This window comes from Argopecten irradians, chromosome 11 (assembly GCF_041381155.1).
Source record: "Argopecten irradians isolate NY chromosome 11, Ai_NY, whole genome shotgun sequence".
Lineage (NCBI taxonomy): Eukaryota > Metazoa > Mollusca > Bivalvia > Pectinida > Pectinidae > Argopecten > Argopecten irradians.
This window is the reverse complement of record NC_091144.1, coordinates 25096522-25112841: the sequence shown is the minus strand read 5'-3', so window position 1 is coordinate 25112841 and position 16320 is coordinate 25096522. Positions and strand designations below refer to the sequence as shown.

General features: G+C 32.9%; 2 protein-coding genes across 2 annotated transcripts in view; both read right to left on the bottom strand.

The window, feature by feature from the left end:
* Positions 1-4145: 4145 nt before the first annotated feature.
* LOC138335102 (uncharacterized) lies at positions 4146-8776 on the bottom strand. Its single transcript, XM_069284026.1, has 7 exons — positions 8638-8776; positions 7822-7900; positions 7319-7366; positions 6878-6925; positions 6422-6517; positions 5937-6068; positions 4146-5500 (listed from the first exon to the last, which is right to left on the bottom strand). Exons 1-7 carry the CDS (start codon positions 8643-8645, stop codon positions 5297-5299), a joined length of 615 nt encoding a protein of 204 aa, XP_069140127.1. The 5' UTR covers positions 8646-8776; the 3' UTR covers positions 4146-5296.
* A 2058-nt stretch (positions 8777-10834) lies between these two features.
* LOC138334498 (uncharacterized) overlaps positions 10835-16320 on the bottom strand; it is a 39295-nt gene continuing 33809 nt past the window's right edge. The window contains exons 2-7 of the mRNA XM_069283156.1: positions 15536-15613; positions 14943-14990; positions 14400-14447; positions 14007-14102; positions 12360-12494; positions 10835-12043 (exon numbers count right to left, since the gene is read on the bottom strand). Coding sequence (XP_069139257.1) covers positions 11852-12043; positions 12360-12494; positions 14007-14102; positions 14400-14447; positions 14943-14990; positions 15536-15613 — 597 coding nt within the window. The 3' untranslated portion in view covers positions 10835-11851. The remainder of the gene's footprint in view (positions 12044-12359; positions 12495-14006; positions 14103-14399; positions 14448-14942; positions 14991-15535; positions 15614-16320) is intronic.

Sequence of the window (16320 nt, the reverse complement as noted above, 5' to 3'; positions counted from 1 at the left end):
GGTTTATTGTGAAATAACAGCAAAGGTTCTTAAGAACAAGCAACTAGAAAAATACACTTATAAATTGTTGCTCATAATTTGTTTGTTTATTTGTTTGTTTGTTTGAGTTTTACGGCTCCTCGACAACTAAGATCGTTAAGGGTCAAACTACAAGTCAGGCATTAATATCAGGATATAACCAACGACTGTATCTAAAATATCAGGATAAGAAAACGGCAAGTAAAAAGTAAAACAAATTGTAAATGTTGATTTCATAGAAAAAGATTTGCATGGGATAAAATAGTTTTGGCTAGAACACATGAAAAAACTCATGCACAATATTGATGAAACGATGAAATGTTGAGTTGATACGATGATAAGATGAGAAAACGTAAAGTTGCTCGTAAATACATTGTCTACATTGGTATTATTCCGTACATCCAGAATGCAGTCATTGGAGTGTTCATCCACAGCTTGTTGTTGTGTATCACAACACGTAACTGTGTAGCGCGAACGACTCGAAGGAGATCCATATCACAGTGCATGTATATTTATACACACAGTAAACAGAATTATTTATATAATAGTTAAAGCGTTGGGCCATAAGAAGACTCTTTAATGCTTAATTGTTCTAATTCGATCCGTTGCACTGTGATAATTCATAGATAACGACGTATATCTATTTCATGCAACCTCCCCTGAGAAACGGGGAAATGAATATGAAATGTGCCTGTTTGGGTTTCTCGTTCAGAAAATTGTTTACGAACTATTTGCAACAATTAGGTTTCATTTTGCTGATATTTGTTTTGGGTTTGACAAGGGATCTTTAATTATAAGATCCACGTTTACGTAATAGTTTTCTATTCTGTCTCCTACTCCCTTGTTACTTCTCAACAAATGCTCATCAAACACTCCATATTCTACAACACACACATGAATCAAATATTTTTTTGTTGGTACAGTTAAATACCTGCACTTTTTGTTTTTCAAAAGGTATATTTGAAAATTGTTTTTATTATTTTTTTGCATCATTTTTAAATCCAATTAAGCTGAAATATTACTTAAGCATGAATTCAACGCGTAATGATGAGAATATCATATGAAGATCGAAACAGATGTACGGTATACAAAGGTAATACAATATATTATTTAGAAAGTCAGCACGACAGTATATGATTATTTCGTTCTATCTGTTTGTCAGTATGATGTATGTATTGTTTTATACTTCTCTCTCGTATCTTTCACATTACATAACATATTCACTTACCGGACGTCCGAAACATGAAGATAACAATAGGGAACAGTGATTGATAGAACAATACAAACGTGATATGTAAACATATGTTTGGAGCAATCACTGATTTATTGCGTCAAAGCATACACTTTTTAGGACCCTTATCTTTTTTACATTTTTACATGTCCATTATCTGTTGACGGATATATTTGTCGCTAAATTAGTCCTTAAGTTTGATAATGTCTGCTTAAACCGGAAATATCTAATGGTTTACTGTAAGATGTCACTGTAAGATGTCACAAAAGTGATAAGTTTTGAAAGTAAAGAATAGCCCGGAGACATATAGGCCTTATTACTCAATGAAGGTCATGTTAAGCTCTGATGTTATACAGTGTACTCTCATTGATTCATCAGCTATCATACGCTTTCATGTATTGCAACTTTGTCCATTTCAGATATAAAACGAAGGGCAGGCCTGGTGATCATCGAAGATATTGTATATTTTGATAGTGAGATAGCAAAATCATGAAGTCACATTTATTCCAACCAATTGAGATACAATTTTATTTTCGACTAAAACAGAGCTGTCCCATTACATGCTGAGTTCAGTAGAATGGTAACAACTGTGAGATATAATATAAAGCAGTATTGGTGAAATCGATATAACCATCGAAGCGTTAAACATAATCCCTAATTCTCGGTTGATTTCAATGGTTTTACCAATATCTTAAATGTTGGTTTTTTTCGGTTATGGTAAACTGCGCTGTGATGTCGTATAAAATATAATGTTTACATTAAAACAATATACCTTTGTAACAGCACCATGTAATATGTATCGAACATCAACGATATGATGTTATCTCATTCCAAGTGTTATTAACGATTAACTTTAATATAATTTATGTTATGGAGATATAACACAAAACTCTAAGTTTCTTCTACAATGAGAGTACTCTCAGATTGCTGTGCTTTATCTCCATATCATGAAACACCTTATAATTTAATCTTTTCAAATGCATTTCCACTTTAATTCTTTAAATCTTTAAATCTCCTTTCTCTAAGGTATTATCTCGATACCTATCAACCAACGGAAACTGACGTTACAAACGGCAATGTTATTGTTGGCTTTATGGGCTGATAACATAATTTTCAAGCAAATCAAAATGCTTGTAACAATCAAGGTTAAATTATCCACCAATAGAGAAGGATAGAAACAATGCAAAAGTAATGGGTTGTTTATCATGAGATTCTGGGACTGTTCTGGGATTACTAAGAATACTGCATCGACACATTTATTCTAAATTCAGTTAACTATTGGATTGGAATGTAAGGCATCTCTGGAGAACTAGTCCGGTATAATAATAATTTGTCACTGCTTTTAGCGGCGAATAATTCATTTGAGATACGGATAAGGAGTTTTAACCATTAAGGTCAATATATTGAAGATTCATATTGAATCAGAATATTTAGAAATAGAATACCGTCAAATACAACATTAGCGTTTTCTGAAGACAGACAGTCTGTCAGAATGTGTTTTAAAGGTTTCTCATGCTAAAACTAACAAAAACAGAGACTTGAAAAATGATAAATTTAAGCTTTCATCCACTAAACCAGGCCAAGGACGAGACCAAATAAATGTGAATAGAGTTAAACGTCCCTAATTTCTTCACCTTTCACGGATTTGTAGTCCAAATACAAGTAGATCTGCATTCGTCATACTTGTTAGTCTTTAATATATATCTGTCGGAGTAACAGGTGTAGATCATTCTCCAATAAACTATAATTTCAAAAACCGTAGATGCTGTTTTTGTTAGAAGTCGCTAAGCCCCCTTTCACCTAAATGGACCAAGTGAGATATGACCTTGATTAATCAACCCACCAGCTTGACCTCACGTGCATCGCTTAGATACCAAGAATCACTTAATTATAGCTCTTCAAACAAGGTCATTACGGAAAAATATAACGGTTATCTTAACCCCTCGGACGTGAATGCCTATGGGTGTTTGATATTGGTGTTTGTACTTGGGCCTTTGAATAATGAATCATTTGTGATATATATGTATTGCTTTTGATTCACGGAACAATTATATACACGTCCCAAAGCTTCAACGTTAACCCACGATGGACCATATACACCCATTAACATATTTTTCAAAGCAAGGGCATTTCATTCATCAAGTAAAAATGTTTTCTGACCGTAACCAATACCGGAGAAATCCTTTGTGGTAAGTTCTTACCTTCGGACAATCAGTTATGCTCCAAGTATTACTATTGTTTCGAACATCATAAAGATTTGTGAAAAAAAAACTCACGACGATTTAGATATTAAAGTGTGGAAATGTTTCTAATTACAAAATTATTAATCGGACACTTTTACCCTAAAATAAAACTAAAGCTTTGCAGTAAGGGGAGCAATTATTTCATCGAATATCCAAGCGTAAGTTGCCGAGTTTCCTTTTATCCAAACGATAACATGAATTTTGAGTGATGCATCTGAAAAACACCTAATAAGGATATCCACCTTATATAAAATATTTTTTGCAAAAATTTTCTTTAAATGTTATTTTCAAATATGCGTTATCCCTTATGACATTTAATTTTGTTTTTTAATTTGATTTATTGATAGCTTCTAACATATTGCTATTCTATGTTTTCATATTATAATTATCTGGCCTCGCGGGTAGGTATTGATTGTTACGTCATGTGTTTACGAGCATAACGTCATTCTTTTAAGAGAAAACTACGTGAATATTTCTCCCAAAATGATGCTATCACAAAGGATACCAACCCAAAGGGAGGCAACTCTGTAATATGCAAAGACGGAATCACCAATACATACTATATCTAAATGCAAAACATATTTTCCCAATTCAGAAGCACGTACAATAACCAGATATTTTCGTTAGTTAAATTGAAAATATCCACAATGTAATTATTCGTGATGCTTTATTTATAAAAATGATATTTGTAAAATACAATATATTCATATAAACCATTTCATTTTAATTGTAATTAACTCAATCATGCATTGACATAAACATACGTTTTACAAACACTTATTGTATGATGGTGTAGAAAACAGCAGACGAAAAAAAACTAATATTTGGCACACATGAATCATTAAAATCATATCTTTGTCTCTGCCATTTCGTCTCTGCTCCGACGACGAGCCTTCACCCAGTTTCATGAACATTCCTTAACTTAAAGAAATATCTAACTTTCAAGTAGGAAAGTATAAAGTATTGCAGATTAATAGGTGTCTTAGTTTAAAAAGTTTCCTTAACTTGTGTAATGTTTCCCTATTTGGAAATTAATGTTAAGGAATGTTCATGAAACCGTGCCCTGATTTTAATCAATTTAGGAATATCTTGTAGGTATTTAAACACAACTTATTCATAACAAAATTACTGCATACTTCTGTACAAAAATACAATGTACGTAATCTTGATGAATACTAGCCGCACATCACCTCTCATTCGATTCAAACTAAGCAGTCATAGGCCCTAGCGGAGGCAGCGATTTAAAATAATGGACTACGTTGTATGTTTTCATATATAAGTATGTACAAGATGAAACTACTACAATTTTTTCCTTAGTATTTAACTTGTTAAATGAATAGAACCAACACAATAACAAAAATATTGAAAAATAATAGTAATAAAAAAACTTTAGATAAACAACTTGCTTCCGAGTATTGGCAGATATAAATGTAAGAAACAAATCTATACTTATCAAGTTCAAGGGGAAAAAATGTTAAATAACATGAAATATGTACATAGCACGACAAAACAGCCTCATTGCACATTTAGAATTTGACATCATTTTGCGAAATCTTTTGTTCAATGACGTCATAATATATTTTCTGCCTGACACAGTCAATGCAAAGCGCCCAATTACACGTGTGACATATACATCGGTGAGATCAATGAGGGTATCAGGCGGATTATGTTACATATATTTTCTGTTAAATGTGGTCACATTTTCTATTTGTTTGTATCACAGATATTTCTTGCAAACATCAGTGTCAGATGCACTTCCACGATCAGGGGAACTGTGATCGTTTTCTTGTTCTTGTTTTCTATGTTAACACGCGCAAGGTCCGTTCGACTTAGTGTTGACTGGCGAGCTGTTCCTGAGACGCACTGTCGGACCAACTATGGGGTCTAATCGACTGTCAACTAATTTGGTTTTCAGTTCAGATGCCATTGTTAGAAAGGTTGTTTCAACGTTGGTAGATTGTTTAGCACTGGTCTCCATGAACGGAATGCCTAGTCTGTCAGCATATTCCTGAAAAGTATTATTTAAGTATTATTTAACTGTTAGTTGAATAGAATATTCATACCTGTATCTATCCAGTACGTATTGCACTTGCATGGGTAAAATATCGGACAGCATTCCAAAGGTCGCATATTGAAAAGTGATTGCATCAAAAAGCGAAAAACTTGGCTATATCATTTGGTTTTGTATTGTATCATTTGGTTTTGTATTTTTTTTAGTCGTCAAACCCATAACAAACGCACATAACGTTCATATGGAATCGTAATAAAAGGTTGCAGACAAACAAATATAACAAATATAGATTTTTACAGAGATCTTTGAAGGAATAATAGGACAATAAAACCACATGCATCTTAAGGGCGAGCATTCGTAACACCTTGTTTGTTTTGTATTTATATACCGTAACACTGAGTAATTTGTCATTGAATCGACAGAACATTCTTACCTTGCCCATTTCGTACGTCACGGTCCGTTTGGTTGTCATGTCTGACTTGTTCCCCACTAGTATCATAGTAGCATCAGAACCTCCGTACTTTTTAGCCTCCTCAACCCACATCCCTATGTTCTGAAATGACTCCTGGTACCCACAAAAAATATTAATAAAATATAAGCATCTGTGGAAAAATATGTGGTTCCTGATATAAACAGTAGTAATTTCACTTATTTGGAATAATTGGATCAATTTGAAATTTTACATGTATATTATGGTTTTCCATATCGTAAATAGCATCCGTTAGAAACGTTAAAAAATTAAAGTAATATGGTATGAAATATGATATTCTCTATATCACCTATCATATCAATGACGTCATATACATGCTATTCTCTATACCATCTACATCAGTGACTTTACATGCATGATATTCTTCATCCACGTACCATATCAGTGACGTCATATACAATATACATGATATTCTCTGTTTTACTTACCATGTCACTGACGTCATAGACAAGCATAATCCCGTGCGATCCACGGTAGAACGATGCTGTAATGGTTTTAAATCTTTCTTGTCCTGCCGTGTCCCACTGTAAATACATAAGCGCTATTCTAAGTATTGTGTTATATTATCTTTAGACACGTATGTGAAGTGTAGACAATGGTGATATGTTTCTATAGTAAATAAGTTATTCTACAAGATATACAATGAAAGCTTGTTAAAGGACTAATGTAACAAAGGCTTAAAAATACTGAACAATTTGTGTTAAACGTTAGATAAGAAAATATTAAATTGTGCAAAGGAATTTTTAATGCTGTACAGCACTTAATATTTTTTACCCATAAATGGTTGTGATACGTAAATCAAAATTTGAATTCTGATGACCCTATCATAACCTCCAACCAGCTGCCCAACATAACATACACATATATTACATATATTTACTTACTATTTGTAACCGCACCACTTTGTTATCAAGGTCTACTGTTCGGATTTTCTGTAAAATCAAATCATCATTCAACAATTAAATGTAATATATCCTCCTATTCTTATTGATCAATAACCCAAGTCTTAAACCTTATTTGATCGACATGTTTATTAATATCATTGACAGCAGTCTGTTTTATACGATTCATTCAAAGCTAGCTATATGTTCACGAAATGATATAAAAGGACCCTTATATCGTACCATATAGTTATTTTGAAGTAAAGTGAAGCCGACACTCAGCCCGAAAATTAAATCAAATAGGATAATATACAATTTCGCTAGCCAAGGGTTTTCATTTTCTAGGACAGGATCGTTCTGAATACCCTTAGCAAGTGGAATCATATATTATCTGGAGATACATAAATTGCATTCATTATGAAATGAAATATTATTTATACTTACGAAGTCAACTCCAATGGTGGAGATGTATGTTTCTGAGAACACGTCATCCTAGAACACAATATAAAATATATACTATGTTAGTTATAACGGAACATTTCATATATTTGACGAATTAGACCATTTGCTCTGTATCTTCCTCATCCTTGAACTTTGTAGTAACTATCGTTATCGTAATTAAACCTGGTACTAGACAAAAGTACAGTACAAATTGTATAATGATTCATTATATTTAGTATTACTTTTATATTCTTTAATACTTTTTGTCTGTGAAATAAACTTATCAATAAATATTATCAAGTACAGACTTTGACATTTCTTGACAATATCTGTTAAGATACTGTAAACCAAACTATTTTCACGGCGACTAAAATTTGCGGTTATCACTGGTACATTGTTGCGGCGATGAATTTTCGCGATTTCTGTTTGTCCTTGAAATTTGATTGCCCGCGAATATAAATTGTTTTACAGTCTAATGTTTAGCACTGTTATTTGTGTAAACTTACTGCGAATCTCAGTAACAGGCAAGACTTCCCTACACCAGAGTCCCCGATCAGGAGGTATTTAAATAGGTAGTCATATTCGCTGTAAAAAAATATAGGACATGCGAGAAAAGACGTAGAATATCGGATGGCAATTTTCAGTCTCCGCAAACTGGAATATTATTTTTGGTTATTATTTTCCAAGGGTTGTTTAAGTTAAGGCCTTAAGGATAATGTCACAATTATCTAGTAATTTGATGTACAACTTAAAAAAAGATATATTTTATCAGAAATATTTCAAACACAAATATAATAATAAATAAAAAATAATTGTAAAAGTTAATTACTTAAATGGTTGCATAATTCTTAACTCAAAACTTATATAACACAGGCAAAACACTAAGTAAAGGCGGGATCCATCTTGACCATGGTATTTAAAATACCACAAGATTATGCATTTGAAGACGTCAATCTGTGTTAACTTGATTAACTGAAATCTACATAAACTCTGCAATGTATACCTCCATCCACCATTGTGTGATGGAAATTAACACCTCATACATCAAAATGATAAATATGGTATACAATAATGTAAACGAATGATTATATAAAGAATGACAAAAAGTGCGGGTGTCGGGACGAAAAGGAATGTATAAATAAATCATCATTTTTTTTTTATTGTTACCCACGCATGGTAACAATATATATCTTAATTAGGGCTCGATTAACGTCAATATCATTTCACATTTTCCAATTCTGAAGTTACATGTGACAAATAAAACGTACAAATATGCGTAATTTTAAGAACTTTTCGTGATTATAACGGACTTAGGTACTTACGTTTCCATATTTATTCGATAGTCCTATGAAATCAGCACTTTATTGACGTCTATGTCCTGCTGTCCGAATGTAATTAAGTTTAACTTACCTTGTACTATCTTATATACATTTCAATGTTCGATGACATGGCGCCAACAGCGTAGAGTATTTACAATGACTCATATAACGCTATAAATAGACATTATCCACACAGGGGAATCCCCTACCTAACGTGTCGACACTCGATATCATTCTAATCTATAAATAAATATTATTCGCCCAGAGACAAATCGACATTCTCTCCGCATTAAATACCAGTATATCGTGTGTATTTACGGGAAACATTTGGTCGAAATGTTAATGAAATTAGAATTTTTATCGTAAATGAGTCGTCTCTTATGAAAGTTGGAGTAGCTGTGACTTCCACGCACAGGTCCACTGTAGAATGGTAAGCATAGCTCGATCCCTATAGTATACGCATTGTATATTGTATAGCAGCAGTGTACTTATTTTATTTCAGAAGCACGATATTGTATGAAATACTACATTAAGGTTTTTTTATAAAGAAGACAATTATCAATTCCCAGGTGACCATTAATTCGACTTGGGTAGATAACACACATAATACATATTGCCATCGTGAATTAGAAAATATTTATTTTTATCTATTTTTGTTTATTTTCCCAAATGAGGATAAATTCAACTGTAGTTTTATGGAGGGTAATATGGCTAACAATTATGATTCATTATGTTAACATTTGTGTCTAAAGAATTAGTTTTCTATTTCAAATTTTAAGTGCCAATTTTTATAGTGTATTATGTTATCTACTAAGTTTTGATTTAAACATTTCCATTTTCAGTTTTTAAGTGCCACCTTTTCTAACATAAAACGTTTACTCTTCAGGTTCAATTTTGAGTTTTCTATTTATCTGTTTTCAATTTTATTTTGAGCAATAAATCAAATGTGATACTTTTGGAAAAACCCATGTTTTTTTTCTAACAGGTCTTATTTTCTTGCATTTTTCATTAGTAGAATTTCAAATCTGTAAAGATAAATGGGTGTTCTCGAACTACTTTTTGAGATATTTGAGCTTGAAATATACCATCCATGCAAATTTTGCTGACCGAAAATAGAAAAATTCATAAAATTATGTTTTCTGTAATATTAGGGTGAATGTAGTCCTCGATCCTGTTGATTTTATGTCCTAAATTTCTTACGATAGAACAATATACAAAACTATTTTATTTTTACAAATGCTAACTAATTTTTGTTATTTCCCATGACCGTTTCTTTACGTAATTACCATGTTTTGCCATATTTTCGCCCGTAAAAATCAATGAATAGGCCAAAAAGGAAATGAAAACCCATGTCAATTTCACAATATTTGTATATGATATGCCCAAGTAATTATGTTTTTCAAATATCATAAAAAAACACGGGGTCCTCGATCAAAACTTCACAATTTTGTAAGCTTGAAGTTTTGTAACTCGCAACCCTACCCCCATTTCATCCAGTGCTAAGATGGGTTATATTTGACTATTTTTTGAAAATCATGCCGCAAAAAAAAACCATTCCACATCAGTTTCATACGTTTTTGTGATATTATATCTGGTTTATGTCTGTTTGTTTTTATGATATTCTCCAAATTGTGTGTTTTAAAGGAAATCCGTATGCGATTTTTTTAGAATTCCGGAAATTTCGGTCCGGCCGGGTCCCGTCTTATGATTTATAGCGACGAACGGGACTTCCGGTGTTTAAAAATCCATTCCCATTTACGATAGGGACCGCAAAAACCTCAAAGATAGCATATAATTTTCACTTCACTGCTTTATTTGATTTATTTAATGATTTTAAACATTCAATGTTATATGTAGACAATTTTCACCTATTGAAAAAATATCCAAGTGTGATGTCTGGCGTATCGGAAACCATTCTGGAATTCAAAACAACCTCCGCAACTTCCGTATGCGTCATATGAATTGGCGCGATTTTCAAAAGTATGGACCTACCTTAACATCAATGTTCAAATTTAGATTTCAAAACAAAACGTCATGCCATCCAAGATTATAAAGCGCCCTCTTCTATATAAAATGTGCGTTATCTCTTATAACATTAGTACCATTGCATAAATATATTTGAACATATGTTATCGCAAATACAAATATATCCATTTCATTTCATTAAAGAATTGGAAATAAATTTTAACACAAAGCACGTACAATATTTTTGTTAGTTAAATTGAAAACATCCACAATTAATTATTCGAGAAGATTTATAAAAATGCTATTTGTAACATACATATAATATATTCAAATAAACCATTTCATTTCAATAATATGCACATTAATCATGAGTGGACATGAACATGTTAAAATGTACTTACACTTATTGCATAATAGTGTAGAAAACAGCAAAAGAAATCGACATGTAATCTCATTAAAATCATATTTTTGTCTCTGTTCCTTAGCTTAAAGTGTTTCCTTAACTTGTGTAATGCATTCCTATGGGAATTTCATGTCAAGGAATTCCAGTTATGGAATGCTCATGAAACCGAGCCCAGATTTTAATCACATTTAGGAATATGTAGCAGTTATTTCAACTCAACAAATTCATAACAATTTTACTGCATACTTCTGTACAAAAAAACAGTGTATATAACATTAGTGAATACTAGCCGCACATCACATGTGTTCGATCCCTAACGGAGGCAGTGATAAAATAATGAACTTTGTTGCATGTTTTCATATATGTGTATGTACAAGATGAAACTAGCACATATTTCAATACTTAATCTGTTATATGAATAGTACTAACACAAAACACAAAAATAACATAATAATAATAATAATAATAAACGTTCGATTTACAACTTGCTTTGTAGTATTGACAGATATAAGTGTAAGAAACAAGTTTATACTTATCGAGTTCAAGGAGAAAAACAAGTATGTACTTGTTTTAACCTCACATGACAAAACAGCCTTATTGCACATTTAAAACCATTTTGTTCAATGACGTCATAATATAGTTTCTGCCTGACACAGTTATTGCAAAGTACCCACTTACACAAGTGACATTTAAAAACATATTACATGGATGAGAGCATTGAGGGTATCAGGAGGATTGTGGTCACATTTTTTTCTGTTTGTATCACAAATATTTCTTGCAAACATCAGTGTCAGATGCACTTCCACGATCAGAGGAACTGTGATCGTTTTCTTGTTCTTAATTTCTATATTAACACGCGCAAGGTCCGTTGACCTGCGAGCTGTTCCTGAGACGCACTGTCGGACCAACTGTGGGGTCTAATCGACTGTTGACGAATTTGGTTTTGAGTTCGTATGCCATTGTTAGAAAAATTCTTTCAACGTTGGTAGACTGTTTAGCACTGGTCTCCATGAACGGAATGCCAAGTCTGTCAGCATATTCCTGAAAAGTATTGTTTAACTGTTAGTTAAATAGAATATTCGTACATGTACCTTTTCAGTACAGTCATACACAAGGTCGCATATTGAACATTGATTTCAACAAACAAACAAAAACGAAAAACCTTGTCTATATCATTTGGTTTTGTGTTGACTTTTTAAGTTTATGTGCATTGGCATATTTAGTCGTCAAAAACCAAACGGAAAAAAATACCGTTGAAATGAAATCCTTATAAAAACTTCATAACATCTTATTTGTTTCTTTACATATTGTATATATCAGCTATAACACAGTCATTTGATCGACAGAACATTCTTACCTTGCCCATTTCATACGTCACGGTCCGTTCATTCATTATGTCTGATTTGTTCCCCACTAGTATCACAGTGGCATCAGAGCCTCCGTATTTTTCAACCTCATCAATCCATGTTTTTTCTATGTTCTGGAATGACTCCTGGTACCCACAAAAGAACATAATAATAATAAAATAATAAATAAAATTAAAAAATAAGCAACAGCTTGCGTTAAAGTTATTTGGTTAATGTTAATGACATCAGAAGTAACTTCACTTTGTGCGAATAATATGATCAATTTGAAATTCGCACAGGCATATTACAATTGTCCATACAGTAAATAGTGTCGTTTAGAAACGATGTTAGATTAAAGTGATACGGTACGAAATATGAAAAGGTTATATGACATTCTTTATACCACCTACCATATCAGTGACGTCAAATACATGTTATTCTCTATACCATCTACCATCAGTGACGTCATATACATGGTATTCTCCATAGGCCTACCACCTACCATATCAATGACGTCATGAACATGATATTCTCTATAACTGTTAGCTACGATGGCCGACAGGAGCCTGGCAAAAAGATATGAAAAAACTGTAACGCTTTTTATCATGGTACAGTTTTTTCACATGTTTGTGTACCATAAATGGTACAAAAACATATGAAAGCATGGTACACAAAGATGTGAAAGCAGTATTTATGTGAGCAGTCACTTTTATATCTTTCTGTACTAAAAGAACGGCCGAAAACAGCCATGGCACAGAAACATGTAAAAGGCGATAGACTCAAAGGTTACTGAGTTTGACAAATGACTTCCTGATAAAGCTGTCAACAGTTAGATTGCATACACCTTCATGGAAAACACCATAAAACAATTAGACAAATTCGATAATTGTGGCAACCATGTTTCATTTATTTGTCTACATTATAAGAATGCCCACATCATACAGGTCTTATATAACAATTCTAGGCCCAAAGTTACAGCCGAAAAATAGCAGAATAGTTTCGTTTCTGTTTTTCCTCAGAAGTGCTCAACGACATTTTACGCTTGTTGTGACGCCCTAATCAAACTCCTGCTGTTCGGGGTCAGTTCAGGTCATGGTGTCAACATTCCAATGCTCCTTTCACATCTTTGTGTACTACGCTTTCGCGTGTTTTTGTACCACTGATGGGACAAAAAGATGTGAAACTCAGACCCTTTCATATGTTTCTGTACCACGCTTTCACATGTTTTTGTACCACTGATGGTACAGAAAGATGTGAAATGTAAGTCGTTTCACATGTTTATGTACCATGCTTTCACATCTTTTTGTACCATCAGTGGTACAAAAACATGTGAAAAGTATTTAGCTTTTCACATCTTTTCGCCGGCTCATTTCGGCTATTGGTACATATACATGTGAATGTAATCTGAATTTTCCAGAGATGTTTATAATCTTTCTGTAACGCACTTTCACATGTTTTCGTACCATATCATGGTACACAAACACGTGAAAAAACTGTACCATGATAAAAAGCGTTACAGTTTTTTCATATCTTTTTGCCAGGCTCCTGTCGGCCATCGTACCTACCATATCAGTGACTTTATAAACATAATTCCCTATACAACGTTTCATGTCAGTGACGTCATAGACAATGTACACGACATTCTCTGTATTACCTACCATATTAGTGACGTCATAGACAAGAAAAATCCCGTGCGATCCACGATAGGCCGATGACGTAATGGTGTTAAATCTTTCTTGTCCGGCCGTGTCCCACTGTTAATGGACAAAACGCTATTCTTAAGATTGTGCTGTTCGTGGTTTATATCGTCAATTTTGCATAGAAAAATGGGTTTATGCTACCTGCAGTAGATTATTCTGCGAGAAATACAATTGCTTATGAACGGACTTATGCTACAAATCGTGAACAATTCGACACATATAAATGGGAATAGATTTGTGCAATTGTGCAAATAAAAAATTATTTTGAATTGAAATCAATAAAATGTAAATCAAAATTAGAATTCGAATGGCCCTATCAGCTTGTTGCAGAATTATTGCATATTTACTCACCATTTGTAACCACACCATGTTGTTGTCAAGGTCAACTGTTCGGTTTCTCTGTAAAAATAAAATCAACATTTACAATTAAATGAAATATATCCGCCTATTTTTATTGAAACATGGCCCAAGTCTTACACTTATGTTGGTCCCTATGTGCATTAATGTTAATTTCATTGATACAAGTTTGTTTTATACGATTCATGCAAAGTGAGTTTAGTGTCCACTTAGTGATATAAATAGCACACAAACACGATTTAAAGGAAACTTATATCGTAGCATACAACCGTCTTGAAGCTAAGTGAAGCGGACCTTTACTCCGGAGATTAGATCAAATATGATAATAAATAACTTCGCTAGCCAAGGTTGGAATACTCTTAGCTAAGGGAAGTGTATACTATCTGGAGATGAAAAACAAACATTATTCCAGTACTGCTTAACATAATGTTGTTGATATTTATTTTTGAACAAAGAACAAAAATAGAATCAATAATCAAATAATAGTGTTATCATGAATCGTTTTTAAAAATGAAACGAAATATTATTTGTACTTACAACGTCGATTCCATTGGTGGAAATATATGTTTCTGGGAACACATCATCCTAGAACACAATACAAAAAAAAACCAATATAATTCTTATGTACCAAAAATATAAAGCGAAAATTGAATATCCTCTTTTCGGGTACAAATGGCGAATTTTGCAAGTGGCAAAAATAATTTGACGAATTAGAACAAGTTGACTTTGTTATGTATTTTCCTCATCCTCGACCTCTAGAGTCCTTATCGTTATAACCACCCCTGGTACCAGAAAAGTAAAGATTACATTTATTCACTTGATTCAACATGATGAACATAAATTCATTCTATTCGGTATTACTTTTATATTTTTTAATAAAAAATTTCTGTTAGATAAACTCAGCATTAAAGATATTATCAAAATCAGACGACCTTGACCTTTCCTGATACTATCTGTTTTGATGTTGCTAACCAAATATTTTCACGGCAACATAAATTCGCGATTTAATCCTGTCACCATTTTGCGGTATTTAATTTTCGCGATTTCTGTCCTTTCCGCGAAATTTGATCGAACGCAAAATAAGTTGTTTTACAGTAGACTGTTTAACACTGTTGTTTGTGTAAACTTACCGCGAATCTCATTAACAGACAAGACTTTCCTACGCCGGAGTCTCCGATCAGGAGGTATTTAAATAGGTAGTCATAATCCTGTAAAAAAGATATAGAACGTATGAGAACCAACATAGAAAATCGCATTGAAATGGTCTAGTCAATCAATGTTAATCTTCAATCTTCGTCCTAGTGAAGAGTGATTAGTGTGACTTCCCCTGCAGTATAATTCAATCGGTTTAATCAAAGATATTTCCGATACGTTTGTTTTCGCGGAAAATTTGAATATTAAAACGTATCGGAATACATCTGACTAAACCCATTGAATGACATTGCAGGGGAAGTCACTCTAATCGCTCTTCACTAGGACGTTGCTTTCGATGTCACAAGTCAGAAAGCGCCGGTAATTTTGGATTAAAATATTGCGTTTGACTATATAGACATCGTTTATATATGCTTTTGCATGGTTTGTGTGTGATTATGGATTATCGGAGGACTGATGCGTGATTATGACTCTAGGAAAAAAGGTATATACTATTGTGAAAAAAATAACTTTAATCGAGTTGGGGGTAAAAAAAGCCAATATGGCAACTGTCGTCCCTTTCTCTGTTTTATAGTATAATATCCCGATTTAAAAAAAAAAAAAATCAAATCTCGTATTTTTTTTAAAAAAATCACATGACTGTCATATATACTCATCAGTCCATCCTCCAAATACAAAAAAAATGTATGACAACATCCATTTTTATTGAGTTGGCCCCCTGTGAAACATTCATCACAAACAAATACCATAGGTAACATATATT

Coding starts and splice junctions, on each gene's coding strand:
- LOC138335102 (XM_069284026.1), bottom strand. Junction 7,367..7,821: donor GCCTGTTACTGAGATTCGCA/GTAAGTTTACAC, acceptor ATTGTGTTCTAG/GATGACGTGTTCTCAGAAAC. Junction 6,069..6,421: donor TCTATGACGTCAGTGACATG/GTAAGTAAAACA, acceptor TGTGGGTACCAG/GAGTCATTTCAGAACATAGG.